This window comes from Pituophis catenifer, unplaced genomic scaffold, assembly GCF_029215685.1.
Source record: "Pituophis catenifer annectens isolate HBS135680 unplaced genomic scaffold, rPitCat1.0.hap2 SCAF_4, whole genome shotgun sequence".
Taxonomy (NCBI): domain Eukaryota; kingdom Metazoa; phylum Chordata; class Lepidosauria; order Squamata; family Colubridae; genus Pituophis; species Pituophis catenifer.
The window spans coordinates 91,286,356-91,301,411 of NW_027256884.1; the positions used below are offsets into that span (position 1 = coordinate 91,286,356).

General features: G+C 35.1%; 1 protein-coding gene across 1 annotated transcript in view; it reads right to left on the bottom strand.

The window, feature by feature from the left end:
* The window catches only part of PTGFRN (prostaglandin F2 receptor inhibitor), a 93,230-nt gene that overhangs the window by 12,659 nt on the left and 65,515 nt on the right, over positions 1–15,056 (bottom strand). The window contains exon 8 of the mRNA XM_070943640.1: positions 5,009–5,428. Coding sequence (XP_070799741.1) covers positions 5,009–5,428 — 420 coding nt within the window. The remainder of the gene's footprint in view (positions 1–5,008; positions 5,429–15,056) is intronic.

Consider the following 15,056-nt stretch of genomic DNA (forward strand, 5'->3'; position numbering starts at 1 on the left):
TTTCCAAAAAAGGAAAACTGGGGTTTTCTGTTCATCCCATAGCTTTCCCATTGCCAAGTTCCACAAAATTCAATACTGTCTATAAAATTGTTTACAGTCTATATGAAGATGTAGGGAGACGTCATCCAGAGGCTTGGAATTAGATATAAAAACGTTTTTTTCATCTAAACTAAGAAACAGTAGAATTGCTGAATTGATAGCTGTCTCCATCTTTGAAGTTGTAAAGATGGCTGGGATTTAAGCAACTGAATAATGATCTCTCACATCCTCTAAGTCAGGGGTCTCCAACCTTGGCAACTTTAAGGCTGGAGAACTTCAACTCCCAGTATTCCCCAGCCAGCTTCGCTTCTCCAGCCTTAAAGTTGCCAAGGTTGGAGATTCCTGCTCTAAGTTGTGAAGCAGACTAGAGATGTTTTGCAACTCTGTAGAGAATTTTTTAAAAAAATTGTAACAGTACAAAGCAAACTGGCCACTTTAAACTCTACTTATTTTTCCTTCTGTGGACCATGAATGGATGGAGTGAAGTGAATAATGATTAAACATGAAAGTTTTTTGTGCTCAGAAGAGTTAATAACTCAGTTGATACAGTTGATTCTGATCTTAAGCTCTTAACCTCAAACTTACTCCTTTCTCTGCATGCAGAAGGCAACAACAAAGCAGAACTGAAGTTGATCCAAAATAAATGCAGAGTGGAAAATGATAAGTGTCTATTTTTTTTTAAAAAAAAATAAAACTTTATGTAAAACTAAACAAACTCAGAAAAAAGATGATTGTAAATTAGATTCTTTTAAGTTTATTTCAAATGAAAAAAATTTTTTTTAAAAAATGAGGCCTTTAGTGTTTTATTTTACATATACAAATATATATTTTTAAGAGGAATTGGTATGTTTATTTCTTGCCCATCTACAGGCATCCATTTTACTCATGTGTAAATTTATGCAACTTATTATCATCTTAGGGTGTTATGACCAACAAAGTCTTAAACCCCTTTTCATAGGCATCATATAATCCTAGCAATATGCATCAATTAACAGCCTAGCTAAGACGTTTTCTTCCATATACCAGAAAAGACCCAGTAACAATTAAATCAGAACAATGGATCACTGTTGCCTAATCTGACAGCCTTGAAAAATGCCAAGTTAATATTCTAGCAATAATTGTACAAATGTGCTTCTCTCTTCCTGATTAAGGACCGCTCCAAGACTTCATACATATTCTCTCAGTACAACTTAAATATAGAACAAACTGTACCTTGGTCACTGAGTCAATGTCTTTTGACCAACAACTCCATTCTGTCTGGATTAATGTATTATATCAAGAATGAGCCACTTCAGGTCATGAGACTATATGAAAAAAATAGAAAGGCAATGATACTCAAAAAGCTAATATGTCTTCTAACTGAACAAGCAGTCATATCTATTAGAATTATGGGACATCCAGAAATATTAATGTTATAAAAGTGTATGTACCTACTATAGATGCATATTATAGAAAGGAAATAGTGAGCATAACATTTAAGATATCTGTTAGATATGCCAACTGCAGTTACTAGAAGTATTAGGAATGGGGCACAGGACATGGGAATGCAAAAGAAATATTTGGACCAGATTAGAATTACCAAATATATCCTCCTTTTTGTCTTCATGTCCTCTGGTAGACAAAGCCTTAAAATCAAATATTGTCTCACTTTTTGAATATCTAAAAGCTACCTGAGTGGCTTTTTTCTGCAATGCCATAAGTAATACTGACCTCAAATTAACAAATTCAGCACTGTGACCTTAATTAGTTGATTAGTACCCTCTGATGGGCTTGCGCTACCATGTGAAACTGACAAGACCTTAATCAGTTATTCACTGAAGGCTTTAGCTTTATAACTGGCTCTAAGACATTCTTATAATTGAGAATCAGATCTTCTTGAGGTAGGAAAAAATAATTTCATATACATGTGGGCATTAGTACTTTTTTGCTATAACTTTTATTGCAGATGTCAGGGCACTTAAACAATTACGAGTGTACTCCTTTTCTTTCCACTTGTCCTCATGCTCAATTGTCTGTGTCCTCCTTTGCCTGTTCAGATATCTGGTAATCCTAGACCAGATAAATGCAGAATATAGGCTAAACAAATTTTGGGAAGACGATTCTTTAATGCCAGCAAGATCTAACTTGGAAAACACATACTTAAATATAATGCAAGTAACAGATTCAATATATTAAGATTGCATAAAAGAAAATCTGAAAAACTACTGGAAAAGATAAAACACACTGTAAAAACCCAACATTTCTCACTGATCCAAATGACTTTCATAACAGGGTATCATGATAGCCAAGGCAAAGCAAAGCATGAAAAGCCTTAAGCAGCAGCAAGGATGCATAATTGAACATAGGCTTTAAATGTCAAGCAAGAAAGGACAAGATATTGCAGACAAGGTGTCAATGAATTCATAAAAACAAAAAGAAATTGAAAATGAGAGATATTTTTAAAAGATCATAGAAATCATAAGAAACTTCACAGCAAAGGTAGAACTCTTCAGGAGTAACCATGAAACAGAACTAGTAGAGGCAAATGAAGTTTAAGGAAGATGGAAATATTGTATTTGAGTCACTTAGGAGAGATGGGTGGTATAGAAATGTGATGAATAAATAGATAAATAGAACTTTTAAATAAAGGAAGGAATGAGACAAATCTACGTATTATCTCCATGTTGTTTAAGTTGTATATTAAACATCTTGTTAAGAATCTCAGGACTAGAATACAGGAAGTTGCTGACTTACAACACCAACTGGAATAGAATTTCAGTTGTAAGTCAGTGCAGCCATAAATTGAGGGGAGTGGAGCTGATTTTTTTGATAATTTGTTATAATTTGTTACAGCAGTTATTAAGTGAATCATGTGATCATAAGTCTGAATCATGTGATTGTTAAGTGAAATGCAGTCATTAAGCCAATCCATTTCCCAAATGGGCATTTTTTTAAATGGAAACTGACAAAAACATCATAAATTGCTGTTACATGACTGCAGATGTTGCAACTGGTAATACATGCCAGCTGGTTGTCAAACACTTGAAATGGGGTCATAAGACTACAGGGTGCCTAGCATGACATTTTATGACACCCAGAAGTGCTTTATGGGTCATAAAGCACCCTTGTTGACGCAGTCGTAACTTCAAATGGTTGTTAAATAACTAGCCATATATCAAAATCTACCTGTAGTTTGGAGATATACCATTACTATAAACATATTGAAAATTGCAGATGATATAATTTTGTAAAACTTGAACAGTAATGTAAAAAATAGAGAGTAAAATCATGAAGATTGTGGTCTGACCTAATTGCATCTAATTAATCTTAACTGAGTAATACTACACGTAAGTTACAAAGAGAAGGAAAAAAAGGAACCACAGACAGTTCATTTTGGTTATACATTTGTAAAGATGAAAACTCTTCTTGAAACGTAAAACATTCAGGAAAATTGATATCTTGAAGCAACTTTGGAAGAAAACCAAATTAGTTACTAACAAGTCCTTCCAACTTCAAATAAAAATCAATATAAAACACAAAACTTATCCTAAAACTATGAAAATTATTTATTTGAAATATCACTTCTTTTAAATATTCCTACATTTACTTCATTCCTAAATTGAAGGCTAGTGTATGCATTGGTAGCACTTTATAATGAAAACTACAGCTTCATTAATCTAGTATTGTTTTAAATGATACTAAAACAAAATATAAATATATAGGAAAAGAAAAACCAATTCAGTTTTCTGAAACAATATTCTATGCCAAGAATAGGAAATATGCTAGAGCTATTTTACAATGTATTATAAATACAGAAAATTGTGTTTATTGAAGGAAGACCCAAAGTTAAAGAAGCATTTCCGAACCATAAGGATCTGCAGTTGGCTGCCAGTTCTTGATTTATCTATTTTCTTCATGCTCTCCATGTTTATTGCTAATAAAGTCTAAATACCATGGTGTTGTGTGATACAATAGATAGCTTTTACTTGCCTCCAGGCCTACAGTGACCCACACATCTGAGAGAAGGTAAAACAGCAGGCAGGAAAGCTGCTTCATTAAACAAAGGAGAATGTCAGAGGCTGGAAGTATTAACGAAAAAATGGAAACATTTTTGTAGTCTCATTTTCACAGCTGAAATTTTATGGCTCTGAATGTCCAATACTTGCCTAATTCTGCTGAAATTAAGAAATTGCTTGCTATTTTGCTACTGCATGGGAAATTGACATTTTTCCTCCCTTAAATATCTCACAATATACTTTCTCCCACACATATTTAATACTTTTGAAGGTATGATCAATGCTTATTTTCTCATACATAATATAAAGTATAACCTGTGTTTGCATGTGATCTTTTTCTTTCCATAGGTAAAATGCAATTATTAAAAGTGTCATTATTATCAGCTCTTTATACAAGAGTGATTGTGGTCTGGAATAGGAAGTGGTACAGGGGAGAGTGATAAGTAATGCTTAGTATCTCTAAACACTACTCACCATAGAATCTATGGGTCTTTTCCAAATTTAAATTAATTTCTTGGCGTTTAATAGAAAAGGAAGTTAGCAAAGTTAAATACTAAGTGCCATAAAATCAAAGCTATGTGTATATTTATTTCATTCTGAATAACCTTTTCAGCAGTTGGGTAGGAGTACATGCTGATAGCTACAGCTGCAAGAACACTGAAGATACTATGGAAAGAGTAGGGAGTGTCACTCCCATTAGTGAATTATGATGGAAGAGGAAATAACAATATCACATCAAACTGGGTATATTCATGCCTTATATTTTTGCAAATTACTCCAGAATGCAAATAATATATGACAAGGTTCAGGGGCAAAACTATTACCAAAGTTCTGAGTTAGAGTTCTTCTAGAATTCTCTATTTTACCATTAGTAGTACAAAAATAAAAACCTGGAGAAATTCTGGTACTAATTTTATAAACACAGATACAGATATATATTCCAAACTGTTCACTAGACTGGCATTTGTACTAACCTGAGGTCTGGAAGTCTATCTGGATAGGATTGGAGAAACCATCAACTGCCTTCCGCCATCTGCCTCCACCCCCTGGTGACCATGCGGTCACCTCACAGCGATATAGCCCGGCATCAGAAATCTGAGTCTGGTACATCCTATAGCGGAACTCATTTTCTTGGATCTTTTCCAAGACTACACCATCCACTCGGTCCTGGTCTGTCCAGTCTTCCCTTCTAACTACTGAATCTTGATTGAGAGAAATGATACGAGTAGTGCCATTTGTTCTTGTCCGATCACTAAGAGACTTCATTGCTGTAATGAGGACTGAATAACGAGGAGTCTTGATGTTTTGGGATGACACCTTGCAGGTCATTTCAAATGTATGCCCTGCCATGAAGAATGGTTTCAGCTTCACAGCCTCTACAGTCAGTGTGTAATCTGAGAAGAGGAAAGGAATCACAGATATAAGCAGCAAGCAATTGGTGGATAAACATTATGCAGTAAGCAAGGGATTATGCTGTTAATATCCTACAGACTATTTCAAGTTTTTTTTTTAAAGAAATGAAGGGCTTCACCATAGTTAGTTAGATGTAGACATATAAAGCATCACAGGATAGTGTGCACCTCTGCAGTTTCCCTGTACTCAATGGTGCTTATTACCAAACATATACAAAGCTTTAGTGCAAATTAACAGCAGGTTTTACAATGCATGAAAACAGAAACAGTAGGAAAGCACACAGAATAATTACATACTGATAATTTCAACATTTTCCTGACTGAAGTCCTAACTGAGTTTTAATAAGAAATAAGAGCTTTGATTGAAAAAAATTGTACAAATCAACACATGAACATCATCAGAAAAATAAACTTTTCTGAACTGGTAATACTTCCTATTATAATAGGTTTAGGGAATAATCTATCAAATATGAGAATAATTCATGACATGATTACTCATCCATAAAACATATCTCAAAATAATAGAACATTGGAAATTTAATATTTCTCATCATTTCAATTTAATTTTAAATTTTATTTTATATGAATGGCTTTTCATTCCTAACAGATCATAAAACATAGAATAACACAGTTAAGGAACCTTCAAGATCTTCTAGTCCAACCCCTTGCTGAACTAGAAAGATACTATACCAGGGTTGTCAAACTCAAGTCCCATGGACCAGATCTGACGTGCAGGGTACTTCGATCTGGCATGCAGGGCTGTCTTTGAAACAGTGAAGAACTGGCATGTGGTGCCCCTCCCAGCAAAAAAGGAGTTTGGGAGGGCCACCTGAGGCCCTCCCAGGCTCCGTTTTTGACAACAATGGCTTCTTACCACTCTGCCAGCAAAAATGGACTTCGAGATGCTGTTTTCGCCACCACAGGCGCCCCTGACATGAGTGATGTTGAGCTGGCCACCCCCGCCCACCCCCAAGATCAAACACAACCCTGATGCAGCCCTCAACGAAATTGAGTTTGACATCCCTGCTCTATACCATTTCAGACAAATGGCTGCCCGGTCTCTTCTTAAAAGGCTCCAGTGATGGGAGCATCCACATGTAACAACTACTGTAATACAGGATAGCTTTAATTACATCTATTCTTATTTTTTAACAGTGACCAACCTGAAATCAAGTTAGTAGTCCGCAAAATATTACCTCTTTATATAATTTCTTCTGCTTGCAAGACAATCTGATTTGTAAGACAAACTGGAAGTGTCCCATATGAACAAACAAACACAGTACTGCTCAGTAGTGTAGAGCAGTTAATACGTCACTATATGGAGAATAAAATGATCTTGAATATACAACTAACAGTGTTACCAATTGCATTCTACTGGACAACTAAAGGACATTCTGGTAAAAATGAAATAGTCATTACATCATTGTAATGGATCACCGAAAGAGATAAATATTAAGAACACTGCACAAATATTCTCTTAGCAACACCATAAAATCTACTATGCAAACCACTCAAACAATGATAGTTGTAACAATAGCAACAACAATATTTTTAAAGAAGCTGAACATACTTACCGTATTTTTCGGAGTATAAGACGCACCTTTTTCCCCCATAAAAGGGAGTGAAAATTTAGGTGCATCTTATACACCGAATGTAGCCCCGCCCACCTCTGTCTCGCAGCAGTTACCTCCTTGCAAGCAAACAGCAAAAAAAAAAAAAACCCAGTTCCTTTCAGCTTCAGCACAGTCTAATTAGCACAAGTTGATTGGATCGGCCTCCCGACTCTCAGCTGATTTGCTCTCAGCTGTTTTGTGCAGGGCTCTGCTGCTTGCTGCAAATTGCTGGAGCAGATTTCTACACCGAGCATCTCACCTAAATGACATATGATGGTATTTTACTGTTACTAGAAGCTTAATTTTTTTCACTCATAAATTATTTTTAAAATTTGAAAATTCCAGGATTATCATAGAACCCTAAAAATATAATATTGTAGGAAGCTGCTTTTTTCCTGTAATAATCTTTTTTTCAGGTTGATCTTAAATTGCTTCCTGTTGAGAAATGCTGTACAGTTACTTTCCCTATCACATTATCTGGCAAGTTTCTTAATAGCTGGAAAATTTGTAGTGTAAGGAGAAATTTATATTATAAGAACCTCCTTTTAAAATATAAATGTATATTCTACAAAAACAAATTTATATCAAATAAATTGCATAATTTTCCTCAACATTTCAGAAAATTGATACTAATCTCAGATATCATCAGACTGAACTAAATATCTGCATTTGTAAGTAAATGGATATAACTGAATTTTCCTGTTTGAACTTACAGTGGTTTTATCCAAATTTAATTATCCAGTAATTAATTAAGCACTTTACCAATATTGGTATACATACAAACTGGGTTTTCCTGAAAATAAGACCTACTCAGCAAATAAGACCTAGCCTGATTTCCATAATGGAAGCACATATTTATCCAAATACAATAGATACAAATAAATTAAAAACATATAAGGATGTCTTAAATGAAGAAGGAAAACTAAAAACAAGAGAAGAATTGAGAATGCAAAATGTGGAAATAGAGTGGTGGTCATATTTGCAATTAAAATCTAGATATAAATCTGATATGGAAAAAACTGGAATTCAAATGGAACCAAATCAGTTGGATAAAATTTTATTAGGCCCCAATGAGAAATTATTAACCAAAATTTATAATTTTCTATTGGAATATAAACTAGCAGAGGAAGTAGTTAAAGAGAATATGATCACATGGGCGACGAATTTTGGGTATGCAATAGAATTAAATAAGTGGGAAAAATTGTGGAAAAGTATTAATAAATTAACATTATCTGTACCATACAAAGAAAATGCATATAAATTGTTCTATAGGTGGCATCTACCACCGGCGCGAATTTCTAAAATGTTTCCCGGCACATCTCCACTCTTTTGGAAATGTAAAGCGCATAAAGGGACATACTATCATATATGGTGGTCATGTCCCAAAGCTAAAAAATTCTGGAACAATATAAAAATGCAACTGGAACAAATAATAACTCAAAAGGTGCCATTAAAACCAGAAACTTATTTATTAGGAATACCTACAAGCAAATATGAAAAAGAAATAATATATTTAATAACATACATTTTGACTGCAGCAAGAATTATATACGCACAAAATTGGAAACAAGAAGAGGTCCCGACTCAAGAGAAATTAATATCCAAAATTATGGAATGCGCTGAGATGGATAGACTTACCAAGGAGATCCAAGGAAAGGAAGAATCTGAATATTATCTGGTCTGGCAAAAATGGTATAAATGGTTAGAGGGAAGTGAAAAAAAAAGAGAAGAAGAAAGAAAAATTAAATAAAAGAAAAGATATCAATAGAGTAAAATAAATTTTTATATCAAATGAAATTTAAGAAAGAGACACGAGATATCAATAAAATAATATCATTATATAAGGTGAGAGAAATATTGTATATTGAAGAATATAGGATATTGATATTGTAACAATTCAGATATTATAGGTAGATGTTATTAAGATGATGCTTGTTATAAATTGTTTTACTTGCATTTATAAATGTATTATGTGGTTTCTTAAATTAATAAAAGTTTTAAAAAAAATTTTTTAAAAAAAAAACCTAGCCTGATTTTTAAACAATATAAAGAAAGTGAAGATCGTCATCAGCAGGGGGTGGGGGTGGCCAGCACCGGAGGTAGTGTGGGGACCAACTGTGTCCAGTAGCAGCCGCAGCCAACACAGGTGAGTTGATTACCTGACCAAGCAGCAGGCGGAAGCAGACACAGGGGTGTGGTAGGCGATCTGGATGTGATGTGTGAGCCACAGGAAAGCTGAGAGTCGGTGGGCCGGAGCAGGCGGCCGGCCACGAGAGGCTCATCTTTGCACAGCGGCACCAGAGCAGGTGGAAGCAGAGGCTCGGGGGAAGGCTTTCCCACAGCCCGCACGGCGCATCTGGTTTGCATGTCCCCCCCCCCCGGTGCATCTGCTGCCATCTGCTGCTTGTATAAGTAATCAACTCACCTGCGTTGCATGGACGCACAACTCCCAAGTGTACCAGGTTGCAGCCGGACGTCATCCCGCGCATGCTTGCTACCTTTTGTGCAGGTCCCATGGGGGCACCCAACTGGACTGATACCCTGAAATTGTGTTTCCCTGAAAATAAGCCAAAGTGCTTATTTTGGAGCAAAAAAAAATATAAGACTGTGTCTTATTTTCGGGAAACACGGTAATAGCAGAAAACCAACTGTATATGTAGTTGAGATTATTATAGGAGAGTATTTTAACTGCTTCCTAAAGAAGTCAAATCAATTATTTTCATCACTGGGGAATAGATAGTTAGATATAGAGATACTGACTCTGTCACTGTCTTAGTTGCTTGAAATTTCTGTAAGAGGCCATCACTTTAAAACATTTATAGCCTGTTCTTCTACCTGTAAAGAATTTGGAATTAAAGAAGAGCCTTGGTAGTACAGGGGTTTAAGGCACCCTGTTATTATTAAGACCAGCTGCAATTACTGCAGGGTTCGAATCTCGCCAAGGCTCAAGGTTGACTCAGCCTTCCATCCTTTCTAAGGTAGGTGAAATGAGGACCCAGTTTGTGGGGGCAATAAGCTGACTTTGTATAAATATACAAAAGGATGAAGGCTATTGCTGAACACATTGTAAGCCGCCCTGAGTCTTCGGAGAAGGGCGACATATAAATCAAAATTAATATATATATATATATATATGCATTTCTGGTACTTGCCAGTGTTTTTACTTCCCTTAATCTGTTCTCTATTTCTACAATCACATGTTTTAGATTTACAGCACAAAAAAAGGCAGGTTATGTACCGTGGATGTAGAATTCTTATTACAGAAGTGAACTAGCTTGGCATTTAGAACTGTTTATACAACAATGCATTATCCTCTAATATAAAATACCCTGAATGTCAAACACAGGTGAATCTTTTACAAGGCAATGGGGAAATAAGTTATTCCAAGCTCACAATATACTTCACAAATAAAAACTACATACTACAGATACCCTCCCTCATGAGATACACAAGGTAGTTGTTATGATTACATTTTGTTGTGTTCAAGCAGCAGTTTTCACAACAAGTAAACACTAGAAGATGATAACACTGACAACTATATTAGCACTAGAGGAGGGAATGATACAACACTATACAAATGGAATAGTAAAAGAGAACAAATCAAGGTAACAGAAGTAGTCTAAGTTCTCATTTTGAGTATTAAACATGCTTCAAAGATAGCAAAATTAATTTTAAAATGAAGCAGAAAAATATGTTTCTTATATGAACAGTTTCCACTTTTTAACTATTAAGTTCTTACTTAAAACCATTTTATAAACTATGCAGTTCTAAGTTAATTAGTATGCTATATATCATTAATGCTCAAAAAAGGATGTAGTTAACATTTAAGCACACTTTCTTTGCCTCTTCAGAGGTAGCATTAGGCAAAATTGGGAAAGGTGAAACATCTATCATCCAAGGACTGAAGAAATGGTAGCATATTTGAAAAGAATTCCTGAGCACATCCTTTTTAAAGGACAGATTAAATGTGATGTGGAAGATTTATAAATACAAACCTTTTCACATCATATACATTCTGAACAGTTCAAACATAAACAGTCAGAAATGGCTACATTGTTAGTTCATGCTAAATTTGGATATATTCTTAACACATGCACCTACTTCCCTTCCTCCGGGAATTACGGGAAGAGAAACTGAACAACAACAACAAAAATGAAAATTTAAATATTACAAAAAGAATTAAAATTCATCAAGCTAGCAGCTCTTCAGAAGTCACAAGTCATTTCCAGTCTAGGTTTCCTGCATTGGATTTTTGCAGTTTATTGCATCTCTTATCTATCTTGTTTGTATTTGACAGCATATCCTCAGAGAACCCTCTAAATCCCTGAATAAATTCTTGAGAGGGTAATCCACAGCATGGATTAAATGCATGTGATTAGGTCATTAATGTAAGTGCCATGATTTAATACATTTGCATGAGATGTCATTTGCATGTTGCATGTGTCATAATTGCGTTTGTTATGGGGTGCTATTAATTCATAGGTATTTATTTGGGAAGAATCCTCATATTATTGGGTAAACAGAGTCTATTGCAAAATTTGAAGAAATCTGAAGTAACTGTCACATTTCTTAAATTGTCTGCACAAAATTCTTGTGGATTTTCAGTATCATACCTAGGTTGTTGTAAGAGTAAAGCCTGAGGTACACTGAAAGTAGACTCTTGTTGCCAGGCATCTAATGACAGAAGTGATTATGGCAATTCAGGAGGAAAAACTGATTTCTTATATATGTTTGCTACTTATTTATTATTTATTTTTTACTGTTAGCAAAACTGATGCAGCACAATTCGAGTAAAAATGTTTGTATATCTTGCAATTTCAATTCTTCTTACTTTCTCCATTTCATCACCAACATTTCTTATGTTTTTATAGAATAATATCAATTTCCTTCTATGATAAAAAGATGGTATGTGTAAGGATATCCAAAAGGCAAAAAAAAATATTCTTTCTTTTCATCTCCCCAAACAAGGAAAGTGTCAAATGGCTTTATTTATTTATTTTAGCGTATGGCATCGACAAAGGTGTGACAATCACTGATATACAAATTTCGTTTAAATAAAGCATCAGCAAGTACAATATGGGAGATAATATATGAAATTAAGATAAAAGCATAATAAAATAACCATAACATGCAGCCATAGAATTGCAATGGGATAGATGTTCTAATTCAAATGGCTTAATCAGATCTATGGTGGATTGAAAGCCACAAAACCTATGCAGTAATACACGTATTTGCATTTAAAGCCACATGACTATTGGTTTTCCGCTCAAAAAGATTAACATAGCTCTCTTTCTGGAAACTATTTCATTTCTCCAGAGTTTATTACCATTAATATCAGTAAGGATTAGTTAGGTCCACTCATCAAAGTATCACCATATTTTGCAAGAAGTTAAAAAACACTACAAGGCTTTTCTACTTTTCTAATTTCAGTCATCTTTCATCTGTCAAAAGAAGCAATCGGAAGTAGGATAGGAAGGATAAACAAGACAGTTTTGTGGAAATTTTAAGCTTACTAACAAGTGAGAGAAATCAACTGATTCCCTCTCAACTAAGGTTAAACAATTAATTCCCCACATAGCTAAATGTAGTTTTGTGTGTGCTAATGATGCAAGTCGTTTTTAAAAAGAAAAACTGATATAAGCATTTTACTCATGAACTTAAAAACATGGCTTAAGCTAATCAACCCTATTACGACAACTCCAGGGAATTCCTGTCTAGAAGGAATTACTGTTATGCACCAACTGAGAAGAGATTATACTAGTGGAAGTATATGAGGACGAAAAAGGAGGGAGAGATGAAAATTATCATTTTCCATTTTGTCCCCTTTTACTTAGCCAGAGGCTTTCAAAAGATATCTAATTAAAATATAATAATATGTTTAGATTTTTTTTCTAGGAATATTTTATGACCACTGGAATTATAATAAGTAGTTTAGAAACAACTGAAGTAAAACATATTTTCAAGATACCTGCATGTGGGTAGTTCCTTTAATTTAATTGTGCCTATTTATAGAAAGATCTGTCACTGGCTTTTAGAAATAGTATTAAAATATTGCTCACCAATTAGTATTTTAATGTAATTTACTATATTAAGTAGATCAACTACATTTGTTACTACAAGTGAAACTGTTCCAAGGGGTTTACAGAGAACCTTATTAATAAATAATTAAGATGTTCGGCAGCAATCTAGATTCAAAGGGAAGGGGGAAGGAAGATATCAACAAGTAAGTGCATTAATACTTCATTCTTGATATCATCTTTTCTCCTTTGAATCTAAACTACTACACTGCCTTATAAAATATGATAACTAATGTTAGTGTAATGTTCTCTACATTAACAAAAATGTAGACTACACCAGTCATATGACTATGTTGCTTCGAAATATACCGTATTTTCCGGCGTATAAGACGACTTTTTAACACATGAAAATCTTCTCAAAAGTCGGGGGTCATCTTATACGCCGGTGTTGTTCTCCTGTAACCAGGCAGACCAGCCCGAAAGGCTCTGACCAGCCTTAAATAGCTCTGACGATCCAAGCCCTGACGATCTGCTAATCAGGCAACTCAGCTGGGATCGCCAGAACCATGGAGAAGGAAAAAAGTTTTCCCCCTCCAGCTTGCTTACCTTAGCTGCTTGCCTTGCTTTGCTGCCTTGCTTCGCTTGCCTGAATCCATTCCATCAGCAAGCAACTCCCTGCCTGCAATCAAGCAGGCAGGGAGTTGTGGACTTCAACTCTCAGAATTCCTCAGCCAGCAAAACAAAGCTGGCTGAGGAATTCTGGGAGTTGAAGTCTACAAGTCTTAAAGTTGCCAAGATTGGAGACCCCTGTTCTATTAGGTAAGTTTTTTCCCCCTTTGGGATCTTTAAAAAAAAATAGTTAATTGGGGGTTTCTTTAGTTGTTCTTTTTTAGACCTAGCCATTTAAAGTTTAGGAAGCTTTAAATTTAGCTTTCATATAAAAATAAAAATAAAATAATATTTGTGCAGCTTTCTGAGATTTAGTATGTTTTTGTAGTGTTTCACTCTAACTACACAAACACACAAAATCTCACAAAGCTGTATGTGGAATTTTGTGTGTGTAAAGTGTGAAAGTTGGGTTTTTGGGCTTTTTGTGGCTGTGTGAGGTTCCTGCTTGTTTCAGGGGCCATTTTGGGTCTAGCACAGCTGCTTTTACACTGTGGGTGAGCCAGTTGTGTTGTGTTGTGTTGTGTGTGTGTAAAGTGTGAAAGTTGTTTTTTTGGGCTTTTTGTGGCTATGTGAGGTTCCTGCTTGTTTCAGGGGCCATTTTGGGTCTAGCACAGCTGCTTTTACATTGTGGGTGAGCCAGTTGTGTTGTGTTGTGTTGTGTTGTGTGTGTGTAAAGTGTGAAAGTTATTTTTTTTGGGCTTTTTGTGGCTGTGTGAGGTTCTGCTTGTTGCAGGGGCCATTTTGGGTCTAGCACAGCTGCTTTTACATTGTGGGTGAGCCAGTTGATGTTTTTTAATTTTTATTTGGCGTGCGTTGGAAGAGAGGTAGTCTTATACGGCGAGTATAGCCCAAACCCTATATTTTGACAGGAAAATTCGGGGGTCGGCTTATACGCCCAGTCGTCTTATACGCCGGAAAATACAGTACTCTTAGAAGATGTTACTCTTTTAAAAATATTGGATAAATAGGGGAATCATAGACTTCAAAGTAACCTTGGGGTTCAATCCATTCATCTGCTAAGTTCAATGAAATCTTCACAAAAGGTCTCCCAGTCTCTATTTATACTATCCCCAAGGAAGAAATGGCCATTGTTTATTAAAGCAATCTGTGTCAATGTGAAATGGCTTTCTGTTAATGTTTAACAGAAATCTCTTCCTTTGAATTTAAATAATTGATTCTGGTCTTATCCTATGAAGAAGCAATCGTCTGTATTACAGTCCTTTGGCACCATTCTCTTACTTTCTTTTAACTATCTAGGAAATAAAATCACAGCCCAAGAAAATACATTATGCACTTCAACCAGCTAAAACC